Source organism: Neomonachus schauinslandi, chromosome 14 (genome assembly GCF_002201575.2).
Source record: "Neomonachus schauinslandi chromosome 14, ASM220157v2, whole genome shotgun sequence".
Classification (NCBI taxonomy): Eukaryota; Metazoa; Chordata; class Mammalia; order Carnivora; family Phocidae; genus Neomonachus; species Neomonachus schauinslandi.
The window spans coordinates 82,053,327-82,075,735 of NC_058416.1; the positions used below are offsets into that span (position 1 = coordinate 82,053,327).

Here is a 22,409-nt window from a genome sequence, read left to right on the forward strand (position 1 = left end):
AGGAGGGGCTGGTTCCAAGGCCAAAGGTTTGGGCCTGAGGTGGGGTCAGGAACAACCACGGATGGGACCTGCCCCTTTCCCCCACGGTGCCGGAAGCCATAGGACGTCACTTGGTGGAAGTCACGAGGCGGCAGCCATGTTTACAAAGCAAAGGCTTTTTTATTAATATGCCGGAAATCTGGAGACACAGTGGGTTTTCCAGGTTAACAAATCACCAATGTACAAAACCTTACAGCGTTGCTCCCTCTATCCATACAAAATGATTGTCACATGGTGCGGAGTAAGGCTGGGTTGGGGGAGGGAAGCGAGGAGGAGGGGCCAGCTGGCGTCCCCCCACCCCCAAAGCGGGGCGGGGTACAGTGCCATCACGGCCAAGGGCAGGTTGGTAAGGTTGACCTTGGTTTCATTCGGCTAGGACATGGGTGGTGAGAGGGCATCTGAGCTGGATGATGTCCCAGGTCCCTCAGATCTCACAGGCCTGGGTGACCCCGAGGGGCCAGCTTGTCCTTAGCCTCGATGACAAGGGTGCCCTCTCCTGACCGGGGTCTGGCCCGCAGCAGGATTGCCGCTGCATTCCTCCCATCTAGCCAGAACCAGGGCCTTTCTCAGAGGACAGGGCTGGAGGGAGGACTAGATCTGACGGGTCCTGGTACCACCCCCACACCAGGGGCCTCAACTACCCTGTCGCCCCTCCCTGGTTCACCAGGGGAAGGGACTAGAATGAGGCTCAAACACTCAGGGCAGAGGACCTATCCTCCTTTGAAAGCTGTGCCTTGACTCCTGATTCCAGAATACCCATTTCAACACACAAATGCTAAAAGGCACCCAATTGTGCAAATAAATAAAAGTTCCTTCTCCGGAGAGGGCAAAGGGTTCTGGCCTGGGCTCGGTGCAGCAGGGCTGCGGGCGTCCAGAGACGAAGAGGACAAGGCCAGTCTCCTGATGCCCCGTGGGGATCTCCCTGGGTCACTGTTTCCCCAAAGGGCTGTGCTTTAAAAACAGAAACAAACGTCCACCGCTTCTCTCCTGGTGAGGGGCACAGCTGTACCATACTGGCTCTAGAATCAGCCCCTCCAGGGCCGCCCTCGAGAAGCCTTGGCCTTGGGGATGGCGGGGGAGAGGCGGTGGGGGATCCCAGCATGGCTCCCCTGGGATCAGGCCATACCCTGCTAGGAGGGGGGCATGGCAGGGGGAAACTTCTGCCCACCCACCTTCCTAAGTCCTGGGAGGCAGCGGAGGCATCTGGAAAGCTGGGGTCAGAGCAGGATGCCCCGCAGGGGCTGCTTCCCCTGCCCCCTGCCGACCCCTTTCATCCCACCGCCTCCTGCACCGTGCTCGGTTTGCAGCCCAGCAGAGCTGAACCAGAGCTCCCTCTGTTCTGACCCTGCTGCTCCTGCCAACGCCAACAGCGCTCACTGGGGCTGCCAACACCAACGCCTGCTCTGGATTCAAGCACTGGTCCTACCCCAACCCTGCTGATCTCAGGAGAACCCCCACAAGATATAGGGGGGACTCGGTTAACTGAGGGCTCACCTGAACCTAGCTGTGCCAGTGAAGAACCCTGGGTCAAGCCGGGTCCCCATTCTGGCCTCAGTGGAGTCCACGGAGGGGACTGCTCAAGGTGGGTTCGGGGGGGGGGGGGGGCTGTCCCAGCGGACAGGCAGGGGCTCAGCCGTAGGCCTGCCGTGGACCTCCCACAGTGAGCGTTTGCTCCGTGCACCCCTTCCCAGCAGCAGAACCTAATGCACAATGTGAAGGATCTGCCATTGTCTTTAGCAGAATCCTGTAACCAAGATGTCTCTGCCGGAACAAGATAATCACAAGGAAAAGGGTTCTAGTGGCAAAAGCCTGTCTCAGGAATGGGTCGGGCAGCCATCAGCCCGGCCCTCTTGCTTGCTTTCCTCCACCTGAGAGTCTAAAGGAGGCCATTTTAGAAGGATCTGCAGCAACGAGGGTTAAACCAAAGGAAGTGTGGGAGAGAAGGCTTACAGAGCCAGGGTGTGAAATTCGCGCAATCACACGCAATCTCACGCTGCCCAGCACTGGCTGAGATCCGACCGCGTGGGCATGATCACACCCCTTGAGTACTCTATCCATTAGGTCCTAGGGACTGGTCCCCCAAGGAAATGTTCTATTATATTATCATATATATAGAAATACTAACCCACATCCTAAGTGGTTTTGTCCCTAAAGCAGGCCAGACACCCCGTGACGCGGGCCGCAGGGAAAGTTAGTGGGGAAGCGGTCAGCTGGGACGTGGGTGTGAGCGCAGCCTTGGGAAGACGGTGTGGATCTGGCCTAGGGAGGGCTGGCCCACTTTGAAGGCGAGCCCTGCAGAGATCGGCAGGATCTATCCAAGTGGTCTTCTTCGGAAGAGGCCTTCTGGAACTTTCCACGTTAGGCAGAGCTCACGGCGGCCTGACCCCCCCAAACCAGAGTGACCTCTGGGGTTAAAAACAGGGCAGGGTGGTTACACACCAAACCCCATCTTGTCTTTTACTCTTCGTATATATAAATATGTGCATATATATGAATGCATGTGCGTGCACACACACACACACGCATCTTTTTTCAATATGTCGTAGTAAAATAATACTATTGTGTTATTGCATAGAAGAGATGGCTGTCGCGCTGGGGCTAGGTGACGGTCTGGGAGCGCTGGCGGCCGCCTGGGAGCTGCTGGGTGGTGGGGACCTGGCCGCTGCCGATGAGCTGTCCCTGCCGCTCCTCTTGCTCGCGGGCGTGCTCCTCGTACCACTCCTAGAGCAGAGTGCAGACGGGGCGCTGAGCGGGCGGCACCCCTGCCAGCCAGCCCCGCACCTGCCGCAGCCCGAAGAGCCCCCACCCTGCCCTGGGGCACACAGCGGGCAGCGGGAGGCAGCCTCACTCAGGACACCCCTGGACCTGCTGGGAATTCTGCATGTGGCCCAAACAGAAAAAAATTACTGTGAAATCTTTCCCTTGTTAGAGGTTTGCAAGCCTCCTTATAAATATTCTCCTTGGCACATATCATCTCTTTAAGCGAGGCCCAGGTAGTCATAATCATTCTCTGTTTGATTGTGAACATAATCTTTTGTCCTTCACAAAGGGATTCCCCGGTGTTATCCCTTTCGAGCACGGCAGGAACCGTGTCCTCATGGACACCCGAGAAAACCGAGGCTTAGAAGTTGTACGAAGCTGGATGAAGTTGAGAGCCTCTCCTAACTCCCATGTTGCTTTTGCTCCCCTCCAATAAGGCTGTGAGAGCATTTTGCAAAAAAAAAATGTAACCCACCAAAGACCCATACTGTTTTGTCATCTGACATTTTCAGAGACAGGTGATTGAGGAATTAGAAAAGCTACCGTAGGTGTTTAAAGAATCTGAGCCACAGAACTTGGGAGCTTAAACAAGACTGAGATGGCCTTCTTTCTGTGCCCCCTCACTGTACAGAGGGGGACACTGAGGCTGGGAGTGGGCAGAGGACAGAGGACAGCAGCAGAGTGCATGCCCATGTTGGAGCCAGAGACTGTCCCCCTTTCACAGGTGTGAACAGACTGAGGGACGTGCCCAAGGTCACAGAGCCAGCAATCAAACCCAGGCCTCACGATGCCGAAGTTCGTGTGAGTTTTACATCTCTGCGGCCCCAGTTTCACGAACCACTATGTGTCCACAGCCCTTGTGTTCTCACAGAGAATGTGAGTCAGCTTGGCGTGCTGCAGCCTCCCTGCCTTCTGGGCGAGGACACTGGTCATCACTGTCCCAGTGAAAACAGAGGGTTTCTGGCTGTTAGGATGCCAGACACAGCAGAGTCCGATGGGTGGCGTGGGAGACTCTCCCCTGAGCCCTGGGACCTGGAGGCTGAACGGAAGACCCAAAGCACAGCTCATGTGCTGGTGGCCTGTGCTCTGTGGGTTCTGTCTAGAATGCAGGGTGTCAGCCCACATGGCGCTTTGCAAGATTGTTTACCTAGCTCCCAATGTGGAAAGACAGGGAGGTTTTACTTAAAAAAAAAAAAAAAAAAATTTACTTCTCCCTTCTCTTAAATTAGAACCACCACAAAAAAACCTCAAACAGCCCAAACACCCAAGGGATCCAAGGCCCCAGGAGAACCTGATGGCCCCGAGAAGAGGCTGCCTTCTCTGACGAGCCCGGCCCTTGCCAGCTCTCTGGGGCCTGCACCCCCCTCTTGCCCATGACATCTCTTGCTGTACACGCCGCAGTTGCGGTTCTGGCTCAGAGTAAGAAATCGGGATAGGTTCTGGAGAATGCGCAAGCGGGAGGGCCGTATGGGAGAGCTGCTGGTGTTGGGGAAGGGCCAAGGGTTCACGGCCGAGCCCGAGCCCTGCCCAGCGCTGCATCCCAGACACCACTGGCGGCGGTCCAACAGATGGCCCCGATCCCCGCACTGCGCCCCCTGACTCCACACTCAGGGTAGGGACAGGATGGTAGCCCCCGCTCCGCAGCAGGGAGGCCCACCCCCAGACAGGAGCTGGGGGTGAGGGTCTAGGCAGCGGAGGCAGGGGCGCGCCTACCTGAATCTCTTCTTGGTACATCTTTAGGCTCAGGTCACTTTTGGTCCTTGATCTCCGTCCCAGAAACACCACGGTGTTTTGCTAAAAAAGAGCGGAGGCTTAGGATCGGTCCAAGCGGTGCCCTGCCTCAGCTGGCTTGAGGGGATGACAGTGGGGGAGGCCCTCCACTAAGCCGAAACCTGTCCCTTCCATTGGAGGCGGCCCCGAGGCTCCTCACCTCATGTCTCTCCATCTGGGAGAGGACCTTGAGCAGCCGGGCGATGTCCGAGGTGGCTCCTCGCACCTCTCGGTAGAGCTCCAGGACAGCAACCAGCTCATCTTTGGAGATTTCCTTCTCGAGGGTGATGCCACCGTCAACTGTAGAGGGGAGGCCAGGGCTGGGAAGGAGCCTGGGGCTCAGAGCCCCCCGATCTGGCTTGGTCTGGTGCAGCCCTCCTCCCTGCGGCCCCAGCAGGCGTCCTAAGGTTCCCTCCGAGCAAACCCGCATCAGCACGACGCGCCCCCCACCTCCTGCCATCTGGCACGCATGCCCCCTCCCCTCCCTTTGCTGTGGGTGCCGGGGGCGCTGGTTGGGCCAGCAGCTTATAGGGGACAGAGGGTTTCGGCAGGGAGTCTCTGAGCCAAAATGGTCAGATGGCCGGATAAGACAGAGATTTGGAAACAACAAACAGGTTATGTGGTGGCTCTGATGGAGAATCTGGAAGGATCAGCACACACAAAGCTCTGCACCTCGGAACAGGCAAGGCCATTATCCCAGCTGCAGTCATCCAGTTGCAGAAGGATGAACTACTGGTCCGACATTTACACCCTTTAGAACCACACTGTGACCATGTGATTTAGAGATGCGAAAAGGACAGCCAGCTATGGATGACAAGTGTCTGGAGGCGTGGGAGGGCGGGGCGGAGGGCTGCTGTGTTCACAATAGGCCTTTCTCTGCTCTGCAATTCTTCTAATCTCAGACATGGACTATTTTTATTTTGAACATGAGATCGACAGCATTCTTCCGTCATTAAGTATTTGAAAAGCAATGCACACGAGAGAGGTAACAGATACACCAGACAGATATGCTGAACTGCCAGAAGCCTGGACAGCCAGACAGCGGGGCCGGAGAGCCAGACAGCTGACAGTTGGGCGGGCAGCCAGCCAGACGAGGAGCGGGAAGGCTCCGGCCACGGCTGCTTTTGCACACACCTTCCGAGTCCTGGTTCTTGCGGCTGTAGTTCATTCGGAAGACGAAGGCCTCGAGGATGAAGGCGACAATGATGGTCATCACCACCTGGCCAGGCGCAGAGAATGGGAGGGCGGGCATGTGAGCTGCTGCGGGGCCCGCACCCAGCAGAGCTCGGTCAGATGCTGACGCCAGGTCCCGGCCCCTCCTCCCCGGGCGGCCGCCCACCAGGCAGGGGAAGCTGGAGAGTCTGAGTGATGAAGGGCAGAGAGTGTGGCTGGGGACCTACCATGGTCACGATGTAAAAAGTCATGAAGTAGAGGCGGCTCCAGTGTGAGGTCTGAGAGGTGACACCTTCCTGGGGACACAGGGGGAGGTCAGTGAGTGGGCACCCGGGCAGGGCCAGGTCGCTGTGCACTCAGGCCACTCCATGGTCCCCCGCATGCCCAGCTCTTTACAGACCCTGCCCAATCTGCTCGGGGGTGTGGCAGACACAGGAGGGGGCCCTCACTCCCAGGGCCTAAAAACTCCTCTGTGCTGCATGAGCCCTGGACGCTCCCCAGGGTGGCAGCGTTCAGGACTGACATGGGCGGTCTTTGTCCCAAGCGGGGGTGGAAGACTTGGAAGAATTTAAGGAATGGAAAACCAAACCCAACAACCCTTGCCACACTGTTTCTTGACAGCAGTGGAAGAAGGACAGAGACCCACAGGCTAACTGGCATCTCTGGGCCGCTAGGGGATGTGGTGGGGGGGAGGCAGGGACAGAAGCAAGTCTAGCAAACACAGAGGGCTGGCTCCTGGGGCCCATCTCGCACTGCAGGCTCTCTGCAGAACCCCAACCCTGTGTGACCCAGGCCCCCAACCCCGACAGGGAACAGAAGAGCGAGGCATCCCATCGGGGGCCGGGCAAGGCCAGAGCTGGTCTCAGAGGATGGTGGGAAGATGCCCCCAGGAGTTGACCGAGGTCCTTACCATAATGATGTACCAGTTGTTGACAACTGTGAGCTCGAACAAGGTCACTGCCAAAGGGAAGGGGGAATGAGGAGTGTTTCAATCAGACTCCCTTTTTCCAAGTCTGTTTCAAGTGGCCTCTCTCTGCCTATCCTGGGTACCACGCACCTAGATGGTGGCATCCCCGTCTGCCAGCTTGGACTGTGTGTTCCAAGTGCCGCCCCCCAAGCGCCCACCCCGTGCTGCCACCCCGTGCTGGGAGTGCTGCCATCTTGGCCTGGCCCCCAGAGGGCGTGCCTCCGCCTCGGCAGCCTGTGACCAACTAGGGCTGGGGGTGGGCCGTGGGTGTAGAGCTGGGATGCCATGAGGGGCTCCCCTTCCTCTTGAGCTGTGTCCTGCCCCGGCCCCAGCCTCTCCGTGGAACCCAGGAGCAGCACTGCGTGGGCCCGAGCTGGGGGCTGGGGTGAGTACAGGGCACTGTGGTGGGCTGGTGTGGCTGTCCCAGCCTGCAACTGTGGGGTTGTGACTGGGGGGGGTTCCCTAGCCTCAGGCTGTCCCCCTCCCAGCAGAGCATGAAGCACCTCTGTTCCCAGGAATGAAACCTGGTGGGGAGTGGGTGCTGGGATCTGGCCTGCACCCCTGCGGCAGGGCAAACCACGGATCCCACTGAGGCTCCAGAGGACTCGAGAAAGTGTCGCAAACAGCTCAGATTGGGGAGGCCTCTGACAGCTCTGCTAGGCCGCGTCTGGGGCCCGCGGTGACCAAGGCAGTGTGCCCGGGGACTGTCCCGCCTGTGGCCTCTGCACTCACCGAAGCTGTTCAGGATGTTGTCAAAGTTATTGAGATAGTAATAGCCTTCATCCACAACGGTCTTATTGCCCACGGTGTGATTGAGCCAGCGGTAGGCATCAGCCACGGTGCTGGTACTGGCCAGGGAGACAGAGGGGCAGGGGGAAGGTCACAAGAAAATCGGTCACCTCGACAGAGGACAAAAGGCTTAAGCGAACAAGGCTCTGACCAGGGAGCCGCCGTCCTGGCCCAGCCCCCAGCTCGCTGGCCCATGTTCCTGGCTCAAGGGAGGCCCTCGGCTCCTCTCACTGGCTGGGCATTGCTGGGGACTCCTAGGCTCGCCCCCTGCTTATCTGCGTCCATCTGGCATTTCTCTGCTACCAGCGAAGCTGTCTCCCTCCCAGCTACCGGAGGGAGACGCTAGCAAGGGAGAGAAAGGCGGTGTCTCCCCTGGTTCTCCCCATCTGTGACCCCATGCGGGGGAGAGCTCCTTGCCGGGCTCGCCCCAGCACCAGGCGGGAGTGCTCCGAAAGGCTGCCCCTGTTCTGAGAGCTTATTTGCGGCTTTCCTTCTAGTCCTTTCTGGCTGCTCTGTTAACATTCATGCTGACGTTTCTACCCGTCTGGTCCTCGGGCCCCCAGGGAACTTGTTCAGAGGGCAGAGTCCCGGGCCTCGGGTGGCTGCCCTGGTGGCTCTGGCCCACTGTGGAGTTTGTGGCCAATGCTGTCGGCCTCTGGTTCTGAGCTCAGCCCGACACTCAAAATGGCTGCCAGCATCTTTGGAAGGAGTTTGTGCTTGAGGCCTCAGGGGCTAAATTTTTGAAGAGAACACTGTGACTAGAGAATTAACACCAGAGCACACTGCTTTCGTCGTGGCGGCTTGGAGGAAGGGAGAGGTCACGGGAGCTTGTGCTCCCCACGCTCTACCCCTGCCCCCAAAGGCCTTCCTGTGGGTGACCATCGGCCTAATGCTGCCAGGCGGCCCGAGCTGATGTGTCTGCCGAGTCCCCACTGCCCCCAGACAAGTGGGAGGAAGCCATAGGACTCGGGCCTCAGGCCGCTCCTGGTTCGGGGGAGGCCTTCAGACCTCAGCCCAAAGGGCGAGGGGACAGAGGCCTGCTTGGGGATGGGGAAACCTGCTCAGATGTCCTCGCCTCAGAGACAGCCCTCTGATTCCAGGTCCCTCACTTAGCTATCGTACTCCACTAAGCCCTCGAAAGCAAAGCAAAGTGATTCCCGGGGCTTTGAAGGGTGCTGGGGCTTGGAGAGGTGTGTCCCTGCGGCCCCCGAGCCTGCGGGGGACCCGCTCAGCGGGGCTGGGGGCAGCGCGCCAGTCCTGGCTTGGTTCCTCTGGAAACACGGAGCGGGCAGGCAGGGCCGGGCCCCCGCTGTGTACTCACTTGCAGCAGTTGGGGTAGAGGATCCCACAGAAGAATTCCATGCCCACGATGGCGAAGGAGTAGTAAAAGATGAGCAGGGTGAGGCCGAGGCTGGGGAGGAGGGTCAGAAGGGACAGGGTGACTGGGGGCCAGGCAAGAGAGACCGGCGCCTCCGGCAGCCCCAGCATCCTCAGACCCACTGCGCTGACTGATGGACAGGCATGCCCCTAGCCAGGTTTACCAACTGGAAAGTGCCTGCAGGGAAGGGGCCTCGTGATTCAGGTCTGGGGTCAAAAACGGCTCAAGTCAGGACTCTATTAACAGATGCCCCTTTACCAGAGATTCACCCCTTACCTGTGAAGGTAGACTCACAGGTGACCCCTTACCTGTGAATGTAGACACAGGTGGTAAGTGAGTTGACAGCTCCCTGCCCTCCCTACTAAATATTTCAGACAGGTCAGTGGAGAAAAGTGGTACCAGGGAGACCTGTGGTGGTCAACATCTCAGTCTCCTTGGAGACCCGCCAGACCCTCGATGTCAGTCCTTTCCGGGCCGCCTCCTCTCCCCCAACTACCACCCAGCTGCCCCCCTGGGGGCACAAGCCTCGCGGCGCCTGGCCCTGGGGACCCAGAGGCAGGGCCGTACCTGGCCATCCGGGGCAGCAGCTCAAACATGGTGTCCAGCACATTGCGGTAGCGCTTTTTCAACTTAAACAACCTGAGGGAAGAGACCGGGGGGTGCTCAGACATCGGCATGGCCGCAGCCCTGCTCCCCGGCACGGGCTGGAGGGGACGGCCCGGGGCCTCTTGCCCACCTGAGCCCTGCTGCCCTCCCTGCCGCCGGCCCGGGGGCATCTCGCCAGTCTCCTCCTTGGGGGAGGCAGGCATTTACCAAGAGAGCCAGGAGGCTCTGAGAGGGGCAAGGCCTCGCTCAGCACAGCGAGGCAAAGCCTAGAAAGAAGGGAACAGAAGCCACACCTGCAGACGAGCCAGGTGCATGGTGGCTCAGTGGTTAGGCAGCCAACAAAGGGCCGCCGTGTATGGGGAGGAAGCAGACGTTCCCCCAACCCCGGCCCCCACTACTGGGGCACAGCTACGGGTTCTTCCAGAGAGATGCTGCCCCTGACTGCCATCCCCACCTCCATCTCTCCTCCCAAGAGCGACACGTATGGGATCGGGGCGGGATACACACGAGGAGACCCAAGATTCTGAAGACACCAAGAGCTCCCGACCCCCAGGTGGTAAGGGGGGTGGTCCGTGGAGCAGTGCCTTACTGATTCCCCACAGCCGTCTCTGTGGAAAAGGTGAGACCCAGGGAGGGTTTTTCTTGACAAGACGCTGTGCCAGAAAAGCTTGGGGGCCCCTCAAAACTCCCCTTGCACCCTCAGAGGCTGTGGCCTTCTGGTTTACGACTGTGAGCACGTGCGTCTCTGTGGCTGCAGGCCGAGGTCACCTGCGCTGTGGGCCAGGTTTCCCCTCCACGGTCAGAGGCAACCATCTCCGGGATGTGGGGAGGCGGGCAGGCCGCACGCCCCCCACAGGTGGAGACGGGCTGGGCACCTCCGCAGTGGGGTGCGTCTGACACCAGGCTCGTGAATCTTCCGGTGCCCTCCTGCCACTTCCCACACCAGTCCCAAGGCTTTCCCCGCCCTGCCCCTGCCCCTGTCACCTCAGCAGCTGGAGGGGACGCAGGACGACTATGAAATAAAAGGGCTCCATGTTGAAGGCCAAAGCCAGCAGTCCCAGGAAGGCGAACATGGTGACCGAGAAGTCGAACCTGGGAGGGAGAGGGAGAAGCAACGGTCCATTCGGCCTGCCCGGGCCCGCCTCCGTCCCGCAGTGCCCCAGCCCTGTTCTCAGTGCCCCCTTCCAAGGAGCCCACAGGAGGACCCCAGCAACAGCAACAGGAAGCGGCTTCCTGCTGCCTTGGGGTTTCTGAGGCCGGCTTGGCTGGACCGCCAGGACAGCACACACAGCAGGGATCAGAAATGCCCAGAAACCCCCCTCCTGAAGGTCCTGCACTGGTCTAATGGCAGACGTCAGGTTACACGGGTAACCTCTGACCCCGACGAGGTTACTGAAGGAAGGGGCAGGATGGGCAGGTCAGATCCCCCCAAGGCCGGCCAGCCAGCCCTGCTGGAGCCAGGGGCCTTCTCTCCTCTGCAGACACCCATGGAGACTCTGAAACAGCAATGGTGCACGTCCCCCTACTGCTCTTCCTCGACTCTTCTCTATCTGCCAAGACCAAAACCTCATGAGTATAGCCTGATTTTGTGGGCGAGTTCACTTCAGTGGGCGGTAAGTGGCCTTGGAGGTCTCTGTGGAATGGGGACAAGAGCCACTCGGGGCTCTTCACCACCCCCGGCTAGCGGCTGACCAAGGTGGGTGGGGAAGCTTCCTCCTCTGTCGGAATCATGGTTTTTATGGAGGAGAAAAGAGCGTAGTTGCTGGCGATGGGTGCAGGGACTAGAGGACTAGTCAGAGCCAGCCGGCCTAAGGACCCTTAAGAGGCCATGTCTAGGAGGAAGGGGCAAGGGGGGCCTGATGCTGGCGAGTCCCAGAGCCACACGCAGAACTGCTCCAGCAGACAAAGGCCTTGTCCCTGTCCTCGGCCCCTCCTCCTGCCACAGCAGGCCACGGTGTGTGCTGTAGGTGTGTAGGGAGAGGACCCGCGGCTCTTGCAGTCTCAGACATGGTTAAGAAACATGCACTTCACTCACAGATTCCACCCGGAGGACAGGTATTCCACGGGGCCAAGGCCAGCAACCTTCAGGAACAGCTCCACCCCGTATACTGGGAACAGGAGGAGGCCATTAGTAGAGGCCCCGCCCCCAGCCCCACCCACACCTGGCCTGGCTCCGTTTCCCGCTGAGGCTCTTCTGAGGTCTCCAGCCTCCCCTCCCAAGGCCAGTATTTAAGACAAGCAGTTCAGCAAAGCCACGTTCAGAAACCTACTAGTCAGAAAGACAACGTAACTCCAGGGCACATGCTTGGAGAAGAAGTTCCCACCTGTGAGACAAGAGGCGGGAGGTCAAGCGGTGGGGCCTGGAGTGCCCACAGGACCAGCCGGTCCCCCAGCCAGGGCTCACCTTTCAGCATGAAGGTCTCCACAAGGATCCAGACCCCGTTGACTGCCACCACCAAGTCTGCAAACAGGCCCGTAATAGAGAAAACACAGATGGGTGTGCAAATCGAGAACTCACAGCAGCAGCCCCCCCCCGGCTACCTTCCCGGCGGCCCCCGGGAGATGCTCCACACACCCATGTGATGGATGGCTTCCTTCTGCTTAGTGCTTTTACATGAGCTACATCAGCCAGTGGTTTCACTTAGAAAATGGCTACAGGTTTCTAAAAGCATGCTCTATGTCACCGTAGGGATACCAGTTGTTTTTCAGTAAAACCCACAGGCCATTCCAAGTCGGTGTAAAAGTTGCATGAGTATTAAAATGGTTGCTCTTCCCCAGAGACAGGTGATTTTAAGATGACTGCATGAGCTAGTTAGCAAAATGACATATTCACTTGGCCTTTTACATACGAATCCCAGTTCTAGCGAGCCACCCCCGTGACATACTAGCAAAACACAAAACAAGGTGTCCTGCAAGCCACCTGCTGGAGCACTGATCATGAGAGCAAAAATCTAGAAGTGCCCTAAATGATCAACAGGGGACTGGCTGGATCAACTATGACACGTTCATGAAATGGTGAAGTATCAACTCTAAAAAGAAATGAGGACTATCTCTCTATATTGATGGGGAGTGGTCTCTGGGATATATTGTTAACTGAAAAAAGCAAGGTGGGAAAAAGTGTATATAAAGTATGCTATCGTTAAATTAAGACTCGGGAATAGGCATATATGTGTATCTACTTACAGTTTTTAAAAAATGGAAGAAGAAACCAAAATAGAAGTTACCCATTGGAGGAGGTTTGACAGGATGTAAATGAGATATCCTTAAATATACTTTGTTTTATAGATCTGACTTGGAACCACATAGACAATTTACATAAGTATAAAACAAAGTTAGATGTAAAAAAAGCAATCCCTGAAAATCAAAAATAAAGTGAAATAAAGAAACCTAAATGTGTGTCCAGTTGGTGACACCCCCATGTTGAGAAAGGACCACTACAGGTGACCTTGACACGTGTCATGTGAATGTATGTCCCCAGAGGGATGTTCTAGTCACTGTGTTGCTGGGACTGTGTTGGGATCACTGTCTGGAGACAGTTATGAGTCTACTGTGGGGTACAGCAAATGAGTAACTGTGTGAGTGGTGTTGGGAACCAGGATTTTAAGACGGGGGCGAGGGGAGAATCTGGATATGAAAGAATGAGGAAGTTCGGTAAAAATGCAATAGTCCTGAATTTGAATTAGAAAAGTCAGGATAAACTCCCGATATGGTTTATCTTTAAAAACAAAATCCTACCTCTGTCCATGGAAAGGCCTAGAAGTAATAACCAACTCCAAGCTGCGAGCACCTTTAGCATTTCAAACTGTGGTGTCTAAGCACCGTTTCCCACTAAATGGAACCAGAGCTCCTTAGAAAGACTGAATCCCACCAGGCCTCTCCATTAGTACTGTCCAAGAGGACTTCCTATGACAACGGAAATTTCCTCCTCTGGGCTGTCCAACTGGTAGTCATTACAACCGGTAGTCATTAGCTGTATGTGGTGACTGAGCACTTGAGATGTGGCTACTGGAGCTTTTCTCATTTTAGTTGCTTAAATTTAAATAGCCACACATGGCAAATTGCTACCACACTGGACAACACAACTCTAGATGTAACTACCAGACCACAGGAAATAAACAATGGAGGAACACGCAAAAACAAGACTGAAGGCCCAACAGTCCCATTTCTTCAACTCACTGTCACAAGACGGAGAAAAGGGATGGAAGAGAAACCTACAGATTGAAACCAACTTAAGTGACAGAGCAACCAACCGCATGCTGTGGTTCTGAAATCTGCTTCCAAAATCTCCAGGTCTAGGGAGGGGATGATGAGCCACAGTGAGGGTACAGATGGACAGAAAGACTGGCCATGGGGTGACAGCCATTGAAACTGGGTGATGGGTACGTGGATGCTCATTGTCCTCTCCCCACTTTTACACATGCTTGGAATTTTCTATAATAAAAAGTCAACCACACGGCTACAGGGCTAATCTCTTGCCTCTCTACCTTCTGGAATGGTAAAAGACTCAGGCAGGATGGGGCCTGGAGCTATGGTATTTCTCACTTACACATGAAATACTGGAAGGCCTTGGACTTCACAAGGATATTAATTCCTATTTGAAGAGAAGAAATGTTAACATCGAAATCTTCATTTGCAAGGACACTTTCCCCGACCACACACTTCGCACATGTGAGCAATCAGGGTGTTTATGCCCAGGGGTGAGGAAGGAGGGCGTACTCTGAGAGTGACCCCATGCTTGTGCTCAGGCAAGACCACACAGCCAATAGCCGTTCTGGGGAGAGCCCGGCAGCTCGGAGCCAGGATGGAGCACAGTGAAGCTTTGCTGGCCACTGCTAACCTTAACTTGCCGTTGGCCTCAACCCGGGACTATATTCATCCACTTGAGTAACTATCCCTCCATGGAATGGAAAACCCTCTAAAGAATATGGACTAACAGCGGTGCCCGAAGCCCTAGCTGCAGGAGAAATCACAAAACAGGATACACCGTCCTGACTCTTGTTCCTAATGGCCCACACCCAAGGCTTCAGGCTTCTTGCACGAGAAATCCCCTGCGAGCTAACCATGCCCCTCCACGGAACTTCAAAACTGGCATTTAATTACAGTGCACACTTGGATTTCAGAATTTTGAATTTTATGCTGGGCAAGCATGATGTCAGGGATCATCTATGCTCGCTACATATCCTGCCACAGGAGGATGGTCGGAATATGCGATTACGCACAAAGGCAGATTTGAGAAGAGAATCGATAATGTAATCCTACTACCTTTTAGAAAACACACTTACTTGCCTGCTGGGGTGACCACACTGTCTGTCTCTTGTATACACAGACATTCAGACGCACACATACACACACACCCTGTGAGCATGCTCTTCAAATGCTCATCTGTGGTCTCTGGAAACCTCCATCTGTCCCCAGCTGCCCAGATGTCTTATTTAGGTCAACCTTACCTTTGAAGATGAGGAATGCTGTTCTGGGAAGCTCATCAAACCAGTGTTCTCTATTTCTCTTGGCCTGGCCAGGGAACAGGGCCATGGAGAGGGGGTGTGAGGACCAGTGACCAGAACCTCGCCCTAGGGGCCAGGCTGCCGCTTTCCTGCCCTACTCCCCTGGCGAACTTGGGGAATAATGAAAACACTCAGGGATGGAAATAAGGACAACAATTCCACTGTCCACTGAGCCTGTAAATGGAGCCACGCACATGCCTTCTTTTTACGTAATCCTGAACATAACTGTAGGTAGGGATCATCGTTCTCCCATTTCCCAGGTGAGACAGGCCTTGGGAAGGTTCGGTAACTTGCCTGATGTCCGTGACTAATGGGGTGCTCTTAACCAGGAAGCTACAGGGCAATGGTCAGGGCACAAGGCGGGGGGCACCTGTAATCCTGCAGCGCAGGGTGCCAAGCCGAGAGCTGAGCTGTTCCAGCCAGGAAGGAGCTGGGCCTCCGGTGTGCTCAGCCTCATCCCCCCATCCCCCAGCAGCTGGCCCCACTCCCTCTCTGGCTCTCTGGTCTTTGGTCCCCCACGAGCACTCACTTTCCACTTCAAGGCAGCAACTTCGTAGATATCATAAAAGTCTTTCAGGCTGTTGTAAGCAACGTGAAAAGGTTAAAAAAATCAGAACCTGTTCTCACTGAGCTTCAGGTCTCCCTTGTCCACCTGTGGTCCCCTTCAATGGGGGAGGGGACATCTGCGAGTTTCAGCACCTCAGGGCCCCAGGGACCCTTACCGGGGGCATTTCATCTCTTCCCTCCAGGTGCCATGCATACTGAATCTGCTTCATATACACTGATCACGGACAGCTTTAATCCCCCTGGATGACTATAACTCTTAGATGGACAGGGACAGAGCCTCCTCTAGCAGAGGACTTAATGGAACGGCTGAGTTCAGCCCAAACAGAGCTCAGTTACTCGTGTGTCTATAGCTGGCCCGCTTCCTTCCCCAGAAAGAAGGGTTCTGATCGTCAGCAGTCTGGAAGACCATGACTGCCCATGCAGATCTCAGGGCCGTGTGTGTGTGTGTGTGTGTGTGTGTGTGTGTGTGTTTATCTGGCTCTGTGGCTCTGCTCACATGGGATTACCCCACCTCATTCAGGGCTGAGAATGAGTGGTGGGGCCAGTCCATTTCATGAGCCAAAGCATTCCTTTTTTGTAAAGCCAGCTTGAATTGGGTTTGGGCTGGACTTCTGTTACTTGTGAAAAGAAACCTGATGAATAATACCGTCTACATGTATAAGAATCTCTGTGGGGAAAACTACTGTCTAACAAGCTTCTTTGCCCAGCCACCTGCTGGGGCCTTTGCCTGCTCCAGCTCCCTCTCATGACTGCCTTTGGCCACCCTGCCCCACCTGGTGTCCACTCTTACCTGAGCAGAGGTGTGTTGCTCTGATTCAGGGCCTTAAAAGTCAGATAACGCTCCATGGCACTCATCCGGGGCCTGTAGAAGCGCATCAGGCCTTCAAACTGCCTGTAGGAGATGCCGGAGGGTCTCTGCGGGGAGAGGGCAGACGGCCGTGTGAACACAGGGAAATGCAGAGCCCAGACTGCCCCTTCCTGGGGGGCAGCCCCTCGGGACAACAAGGGATCCCAGGGCACCTGGCTCATCCTTGTTCTCCCAGGGGCAGAACTCCTGGTTTCTAAAGCTGCTGGCCATGCTGCGCTTAGGGGGCTGCTCAGGGCAAGTGAGGGGCAGCAGGGACCACTCCCCTGCCCAGCCCGGCCCCCACTCCTCCCTACCCGTTGGCTGATGAGCAGGCGGTAGGCATGCTGGATGGCAGTTCGCTTATGCAGCAGCAGAGACTTGAACTTGCGTTTCTCAATGTCATTGAAGGTGTCGAACACCACGGCCAGAAGCTGTGAGAGAAGAACACAGGACCTGGCTCCCCTGCGGGGTGGGGCCTCAAGGGGTTGGGCAATTCCAGCCACCCCAGAAGGGGGGCTTCAGAAGACCCTCTCCCCTGTCCCTCATATAGGAAGTCTGTCTCCAAACATCAGCAGAGGAAGGCCATCCCCTGCCACTTGTAAATTTTCTCTCTTCGGATACATGAAGTCATTATTCTACTTCCCCCAAGTGCTTCACTCGGCCTAAGCTTGCGACTGGCTGGGCAGTGTTCTAAGGGGAAGCGGAGAAAGGACCACACTGGGTTCTACACCCAGTTCATCCCAGTATCATGGCCAGGGAGCCTGTGTCCACTCCAACCTCCGAGCAGGAAGGAACACCGTTGCACAGGATGCTTCTTCCCACGTCCCCTTGTTCCCTGTGAGTCACAGCTCCACGCATGGCCCCAGAAATCAGGGTGGTGGGATAGCCTGCCCTGCAGGGCACAACATTCCCGGGCTGCCTAATTCCAGACCTGGTGTATTAACGACGATGCAGTCTGCATCATCAAAGGGCAACAGGAGGGTGGGAGCAGAATTGAGAGAAGCCTTTTTTGGAAACCCTTTCTTTTTCTCTCAAAAATATTTTGAGGGACACTCTCTTGTCTTTTCCATCCCTTCAAATTGGTCCCCCATTTTCCCCCTTTAGATCAAGGGAGGGTCAGCAAACTTTTTCTATAGAGGAACAGATAGCAAATATTTTAGGCTCTGAAGTCCAGATGGTGTCTGTTGAAACTACTCAACCCTGCAGCTGTAGCATGAAATCAGCCACAGATGATGCATAAATAAATGGACGTGGCTGTGTGCCAATAAAACTTTATTTATAGAAATAGGCGGTGGGCTGGCTTTGGCCCGCAGGCTGCAGTTTGCTGACCCATGCCTTAGATTTTCACAGCTCTAAATACATTACAAATTGAAGCAAATCAGTTACACAGAATATATTTTTATGATTCTAAACTGACAACAGCATATAAGAACTATAACATGTGTAAAGATAGCCAACATTTTGGTTTTGAAGAATAAAAAAGGAAAATATTTTCCTTTTTAAGACTTCCAGTTTTTAGGACATTTCACAAGTCTACCCCAGGGCAAGTGCTTTCCATTTCTACCCTGGGTCTGACTGTGGTGAGCAGTGTAAGAACGCTTTCCAGAAGTATAAAAATAAACACAAGATTTGGGGCACCTGGCTGCCTCAGCTAGTAAAGCGTGTGATTCTTGATCTTGGGGTTGTGAGTTCCAGCCCCACAGTGGACGTAGAGATTACTTAAAAATAAAATCTTTAAAAAAATAAATAAATAAATAAACACAAGGGACACCTGGGTGGCTCAGTCCATTAGGCATCTGCCTTTGGCTCAGGTCATGATCCCAAGGTCCTGGGATCGAGCCCCATGTCGGGCTCCCTGCTCAGCGGGGAGCCTGCTTCTCCCTCTGCCTGGCGCTCCCCCTGGTTGTCCTCTCTCTCTCTCTGACAAATAAATAAATAAAATCTTAACAAAAAAATAAACGTAAGACTTGATGAAGCCTCTCCGATAGTTCTGGCATTGATGTGTGGTCTCGACACGGGGAATCTGCTGATGGCAAGAACCTTCCTGGTGGCCAGTTGGGCCTTGGCAAACACCTCCAAAGTTCCCAGTGTGCACAGGGACTTCACGTTCTCCTTAGCAGAGTGTGCCCTGTATTGGCTTTTCTAATGGTTCCCGATTGGTGCAGTGGAAACAGACACATGGGTGCAGCAGGACGGAGTGGTTAGGAGCAGGGCTCTGCAATCCGACCAGCTCACCCGACCACCCCGAGCTGTGCAGCTGTGGGCAAGTCACTCTGCTGGTCTGGCCCTCAGTTTCCTCATTGGTAAATTGAGAATCATAACAGTAGCTCCGGGGTTTTTGTGATAAATCATTTAATCCTCAAATACAAAGCACTTTGCCCAGTGCCTGGCCACGGCTTCATTAAAGCCAGCTTTTAGAGTTATTTTTTTATTTATTTACTTTGAGAGCGAGAGAGCATGGGAGGGAGGCAGTGCGGGGGGCATCTCCAGACCCTGAGACCCTGAGATCATGACTTGAGCTGAAATCAAGAGTTGGTCGCTCAACCAACTGAGCCACCCAGGCGCCCCAACCAGCTTTTATAGTTATCCTGACACATGTTTGCTGGGGAAGGAAAGGCCCCAGGGCAGCCTGACCTAACAGGCTGCCTGTAATGCTAACAGCTCGGTAGTACTACCCCGGGGAGGCTGCTACCACTGTAACCAGCGGAACTCGAGTCCTGATAACGCGTCTGCTGCCAGGCCACACTTGACTACGGCCTGGGACCCGTTCCCCAAAGGAGGCCGAGAGTGATCCCTACTTCATTCCCTCGGTGCCCAGCACTGTGCTGGTGGGATGGAAGCTTGGGGTGGTGGGGCACAACGCATGCTCACTCACCAGGTTCATGATGAAGTACAGCTCGATGGAGAGGTAGACGATGAAGAAGACACAGGACCAGGGATTCCGGGAGTAGGAGGGCATCATCACATCTGGGAAACTGGATTTACAGAGCATTACTGCAGGGCCCCACGTCTGCTTTCTCCCTTTCTGCATCTTCCCAGAGGACATCTCTCTTTTCTGCCTTCCCAGCCCCACCCCACCTTCCCCTCCTCTCGGTCCATGGGCTTCCAGCTCATCGGGCCACCCCCATCCCTGGGCACCTGTCTGTGCTCAGGTGTGGAACATTCTTGGCTGAAAAGAGAAGACCCTGGGGCACCAGCAGAGCGCCCAAGCCCAAGCAGAGCCCACACTCACTTGGCTGTGGTCAGAAGGACAAACAGACTGACGATGCTGTTCTCCAGCGTGCTGAAGTACTATAGGGAAAGAAGGCAGAAGAATGCGTTGGCACCAGGAACAGGCCGCCATGGGCCACCTGGAGCGCCCCGCCCTGCCCCTCCTCTCCCCTCCCCACCCCACCAACTCCCCCTCCTCCCAAGGAATCCTGAGGACAGAGGAACGAGCAAATGTGGAGTCCAGCCGCCTCTGCCTTCCTGAACTCTGTGCTTCTGGCAGAAGCAGACAACTGACTGGGACTATTCTCCTAGAGAATCACATGTCTGCACCATCGGCTTGGCTCCCCTCCACTGCTCTTTCACCAAATCTGTTCCAGATCTGATCCTGGAAACATGCGTTTCAAGGGCAGGAAAGGGGATTCCCTTGGTGCTTAAGAAGGGATCGGTTCAAGTATGGGTGACAGGAACTTTCCAGCGCCATAAATTATGCTGAGAGACCTTCCTAATGTGGCCAGGGGGTCACGCTGGCCACCCTGTTTGAAGGGAAAGGCCCCACATTAAAAAAGAAACAGGGACGCCTGGATGGCTCAGTCCGTTAAGCATATGACTCTTGTTTCAGCTCGGGTCATGATCTCAGGGTCGTGGGATCGAGCCCCATGTTGGTGTGGAGCCTGCTTAAGATTCTCTCTCTCCCTCTGTGCCCCCCTCCCATGCATGCACGTGCTCACTCTCTCTAAAAAAACAAACAAACAAAAAAAACAAAAAAATTTAAAAAACACAAAGAACAACAACAAAAAAGAAAGACAAATACAGAGATTACTTACGGGGTCTGAAGGATCAGGGGAGAACAAGTAGAAACCTAGAAGGTGGCAAAAAACATAAAAAGGTTAGAGCAGAGGTCCCAAACCCAGACGTCAAAGTATTGCCCAAATAAATGTAAACGAGGGCAGGGGGCAGAGGGCGAGCATCAGGGAGTGGTGGGGACTGCGGCATTCTGGAGAACACACTGTGCTCTGTCTAAAGGAGCAGGTGTGCCTGGACACGGCAGAAATGCTGCCATTTGGGAATGTGGCCCAAGAACCAGAGTCTACTGTTTGTAAAGGCTGGGTGTATAGCATGGTGACTGGTTAACAATACTCTATCATATATTTGGAAGTTGCTCAGAGAGTAGATCTTGAAAGTTCTCATCACAAGAAAAAAGAATTTAATTGTGTGTGGTGATGGGTGTTAACGAGACTCACTGTGATCACTTCATGATATACACAAATATCAACTCATTATGGTGTGCACCTAAAACTAATACGATGTTGTATGTCAATCCCATCTCAATGTTTTTAATTAAAAAAAAAGATTAAAAATTTCTTCAAGGCTGGAAATCTATATTTTCAGGCAACAAATCTAATTTTTAAATGTTGGCTCAACGTTTTCAGACCAAATGAAACTCATCCAAGGGCTGGATTTGGAATCCAGACTGCTGGTTTGCAATTTTGGTTTTGGGAACATGACAGCCAAGTAACAATTCCAAAGGGATCCCCTTGTTCTCCTATAGCCCAGGGTCCTGGGATGGGAACACCATCAGTATCCTCCCTCCTGGAATAGGCTATTCCCCTGAGACCTCAAAGTACTGAGTGGGAAAAGGGAGAAGCTCTGCCCTCAGGGGAGGCAGCCGCCTTGGAGCACAAAGGAAATTCAACAGAGACTGGGGGTTGTAGGGTGAAGGGTAGGAGGCAACTTGGGAGACACTGGTTTAGGACACAGCAGTCAGAAGGGCCCAAGGCTCTGGCCTTAGAGGCAGAGCTCTCTGGTTCCACTGTCTTCACCATCCCAGGACCAGAGAAGGGACCCCAGGCTTCCCAGCCACGTCCCAGGGTCTCTACTGTCTAAGCCCTGCGTCTGGATGTGGCTGTCACATAAGTACTTGGTCTTATCTGAAGAGGCAAGGCTTCCTCAGGGTTAGAAAGGCCATGATCTTGCTTTTAAATCCGGGGAGGCTGAAGTGTGCACATGCTACCGTCCCAGGCACATGCCCTAAAGGAGTCTCATACACAGGAGATGCGCGAGCATTCCCAGCAGTGTGACGTGTAATAGTGAAAACAGAAAAAACTTCGCAGGAGGGCGTGCACACGCACAATATATAACCATTTATGTAAAATGTTTCAACATGCAAAGCAATCGCACTTACTCGTGGTTTAAGGGAATAGGAAGTATAACTACAAAGATATGCGTGCGATGGTAAGCCTAGGTCAGGAAGGACCTCTGAGGGGAAAGGGAAATGACCTTGCAAAAAGATACAGAGATGGCTTCCATCTTATTCCTAATACTGCATCTCCTAAGTTGAAGGCCATGAGTGTTTAACCAGACTTCTAAAACTGTCCAAGTCCATTTTCTCCAACTGTGAGTTTGCTTTTTAGAGGGTGCCCGGGCCCTGGGGTGCAGGGGACTCACCGAGGATGGCGAAAATGACCATGAAGAACAGCAGCAGCAGGAGGATGTCCATGAAGGGCGGCAGAGACTGGAAGATCTGCCGCAGGTTGCTGGGGAGAGAGCAGGACAGGAAGGGGTGAAGCGGGGAGGGCTGTCTGGGACTCCATGGGTGAGACGGGGGCCTGGGGCTCCTGATTCACACAACATTAAGTCCTACTACACCCTAGTCTGTGACATCACGCTTAGCGTTTTCCCGGAGGACTTGCACTCAGTGGGTGACGAGGAAGACCGGGGGCAGGTGCGGCACATGCAGCCCCTCCCCCTGCTCGTAAGGCCCCAGCAGACAACGGCCCTGTGAGTATTGGAGGGAAGGGC

At 54.8% G+C, this 22,409-nt stretch overlaps 1 protein-coding gene across 1 annotated transcript in view; it reads right to left on the minus strand.

Annotated features, from left to right (window-relative positions):
• Positions 1 to 10: 10 nt before the first annotated feature.
• Positions 11 to 22,409, minus strand: part of TPCN1 (two pore segment channel 1) — a 58,358-nt gene continuing 35,959 nt past the window's right edge. The window contains exons 7-28 of the mRNA XM_021698635.2: positions 22,056 to 22,144; positions 20,435 to 20,469; positions 19,633 to 19,691; positions 19,276 to 19,375; positions 16,715 to 16,831; positions 16,344 to 16,468; positions 15,516 to 15,564; positions 14,930 to 14,993; positions 14,029 to 14,073; positions 11,887 to 11,943; positions 11,753 to 11,806; positions 11,518 to 11,590; positions 10,467 to 10,574; positions 9,444 to 9,515; positions 8,820 to 8,909; positions 7,442 to 7,557; positions 6,653 to 6,699; positions 5,970 to 6,038; positions 5,704 to 5,788; positions 4,730 to 4,869; positions 4,513 to 4,593; positions 11 to 2,760 (exon numbers count right to left, since the gene is read on the minus strand). Of these exons, the coding sequence (XP_021554310.1) occupies positions 2,638 to 2,760; positions 4,513 to 4,593; positions 4,730 to 4,869; positions 5,704 to 5,788; positions 5,970 to 6,038; positions 6,653 to 6,699; positions 7,442 to 7,557; positions 8,820 to 8,909; positions 9,444 to 9,515; positions 10,467 to 10,574; positions 11,518 to 11,590; positions 11,753 to 11,806; positions 11,887 to 11,943; positions 14,029 to 14,073; positions 14,930 to 14,993; positions 15,516 to 15,564; positions 16,344 to 16,468; positions 16,715 to 16,831; positions 19,276 to 19,375; positions 19,633 to 19,691; positions 20,435 to 20,469; positions 22,056 to 22,144 (1,798 nt within the window). The 3' untranslated portion in view covers positions 11 to 2,637. The remainder of the gene's footprint in view (positions 2,761 to 4,512; positions 4,594 to 4,729; positions 4,870 to 5,703; positions 5,789 to 5,969; positions 6,039 to 6,652; positions 6,700 to 7,441; positions 7,558 to 8,819; positions 8,910 to 9,443; positions 9,516 to 10,466; positions 10,575 to 11,517; positions 11,591 to 11,752; positions 11,807 to 11,886; positions 11,944 to 14,028; positions 14,074 to 14,929; positions 14,994 to 15,515; positions 15,565 to 16,343; positions 16,469 to 16,714; positions 16,832 to 19,275; positions 19,376 to 19,632; positions 19,692 to 20,434; positions 20,470 to 22,055; positions 22,145 to 22,409) is intronic.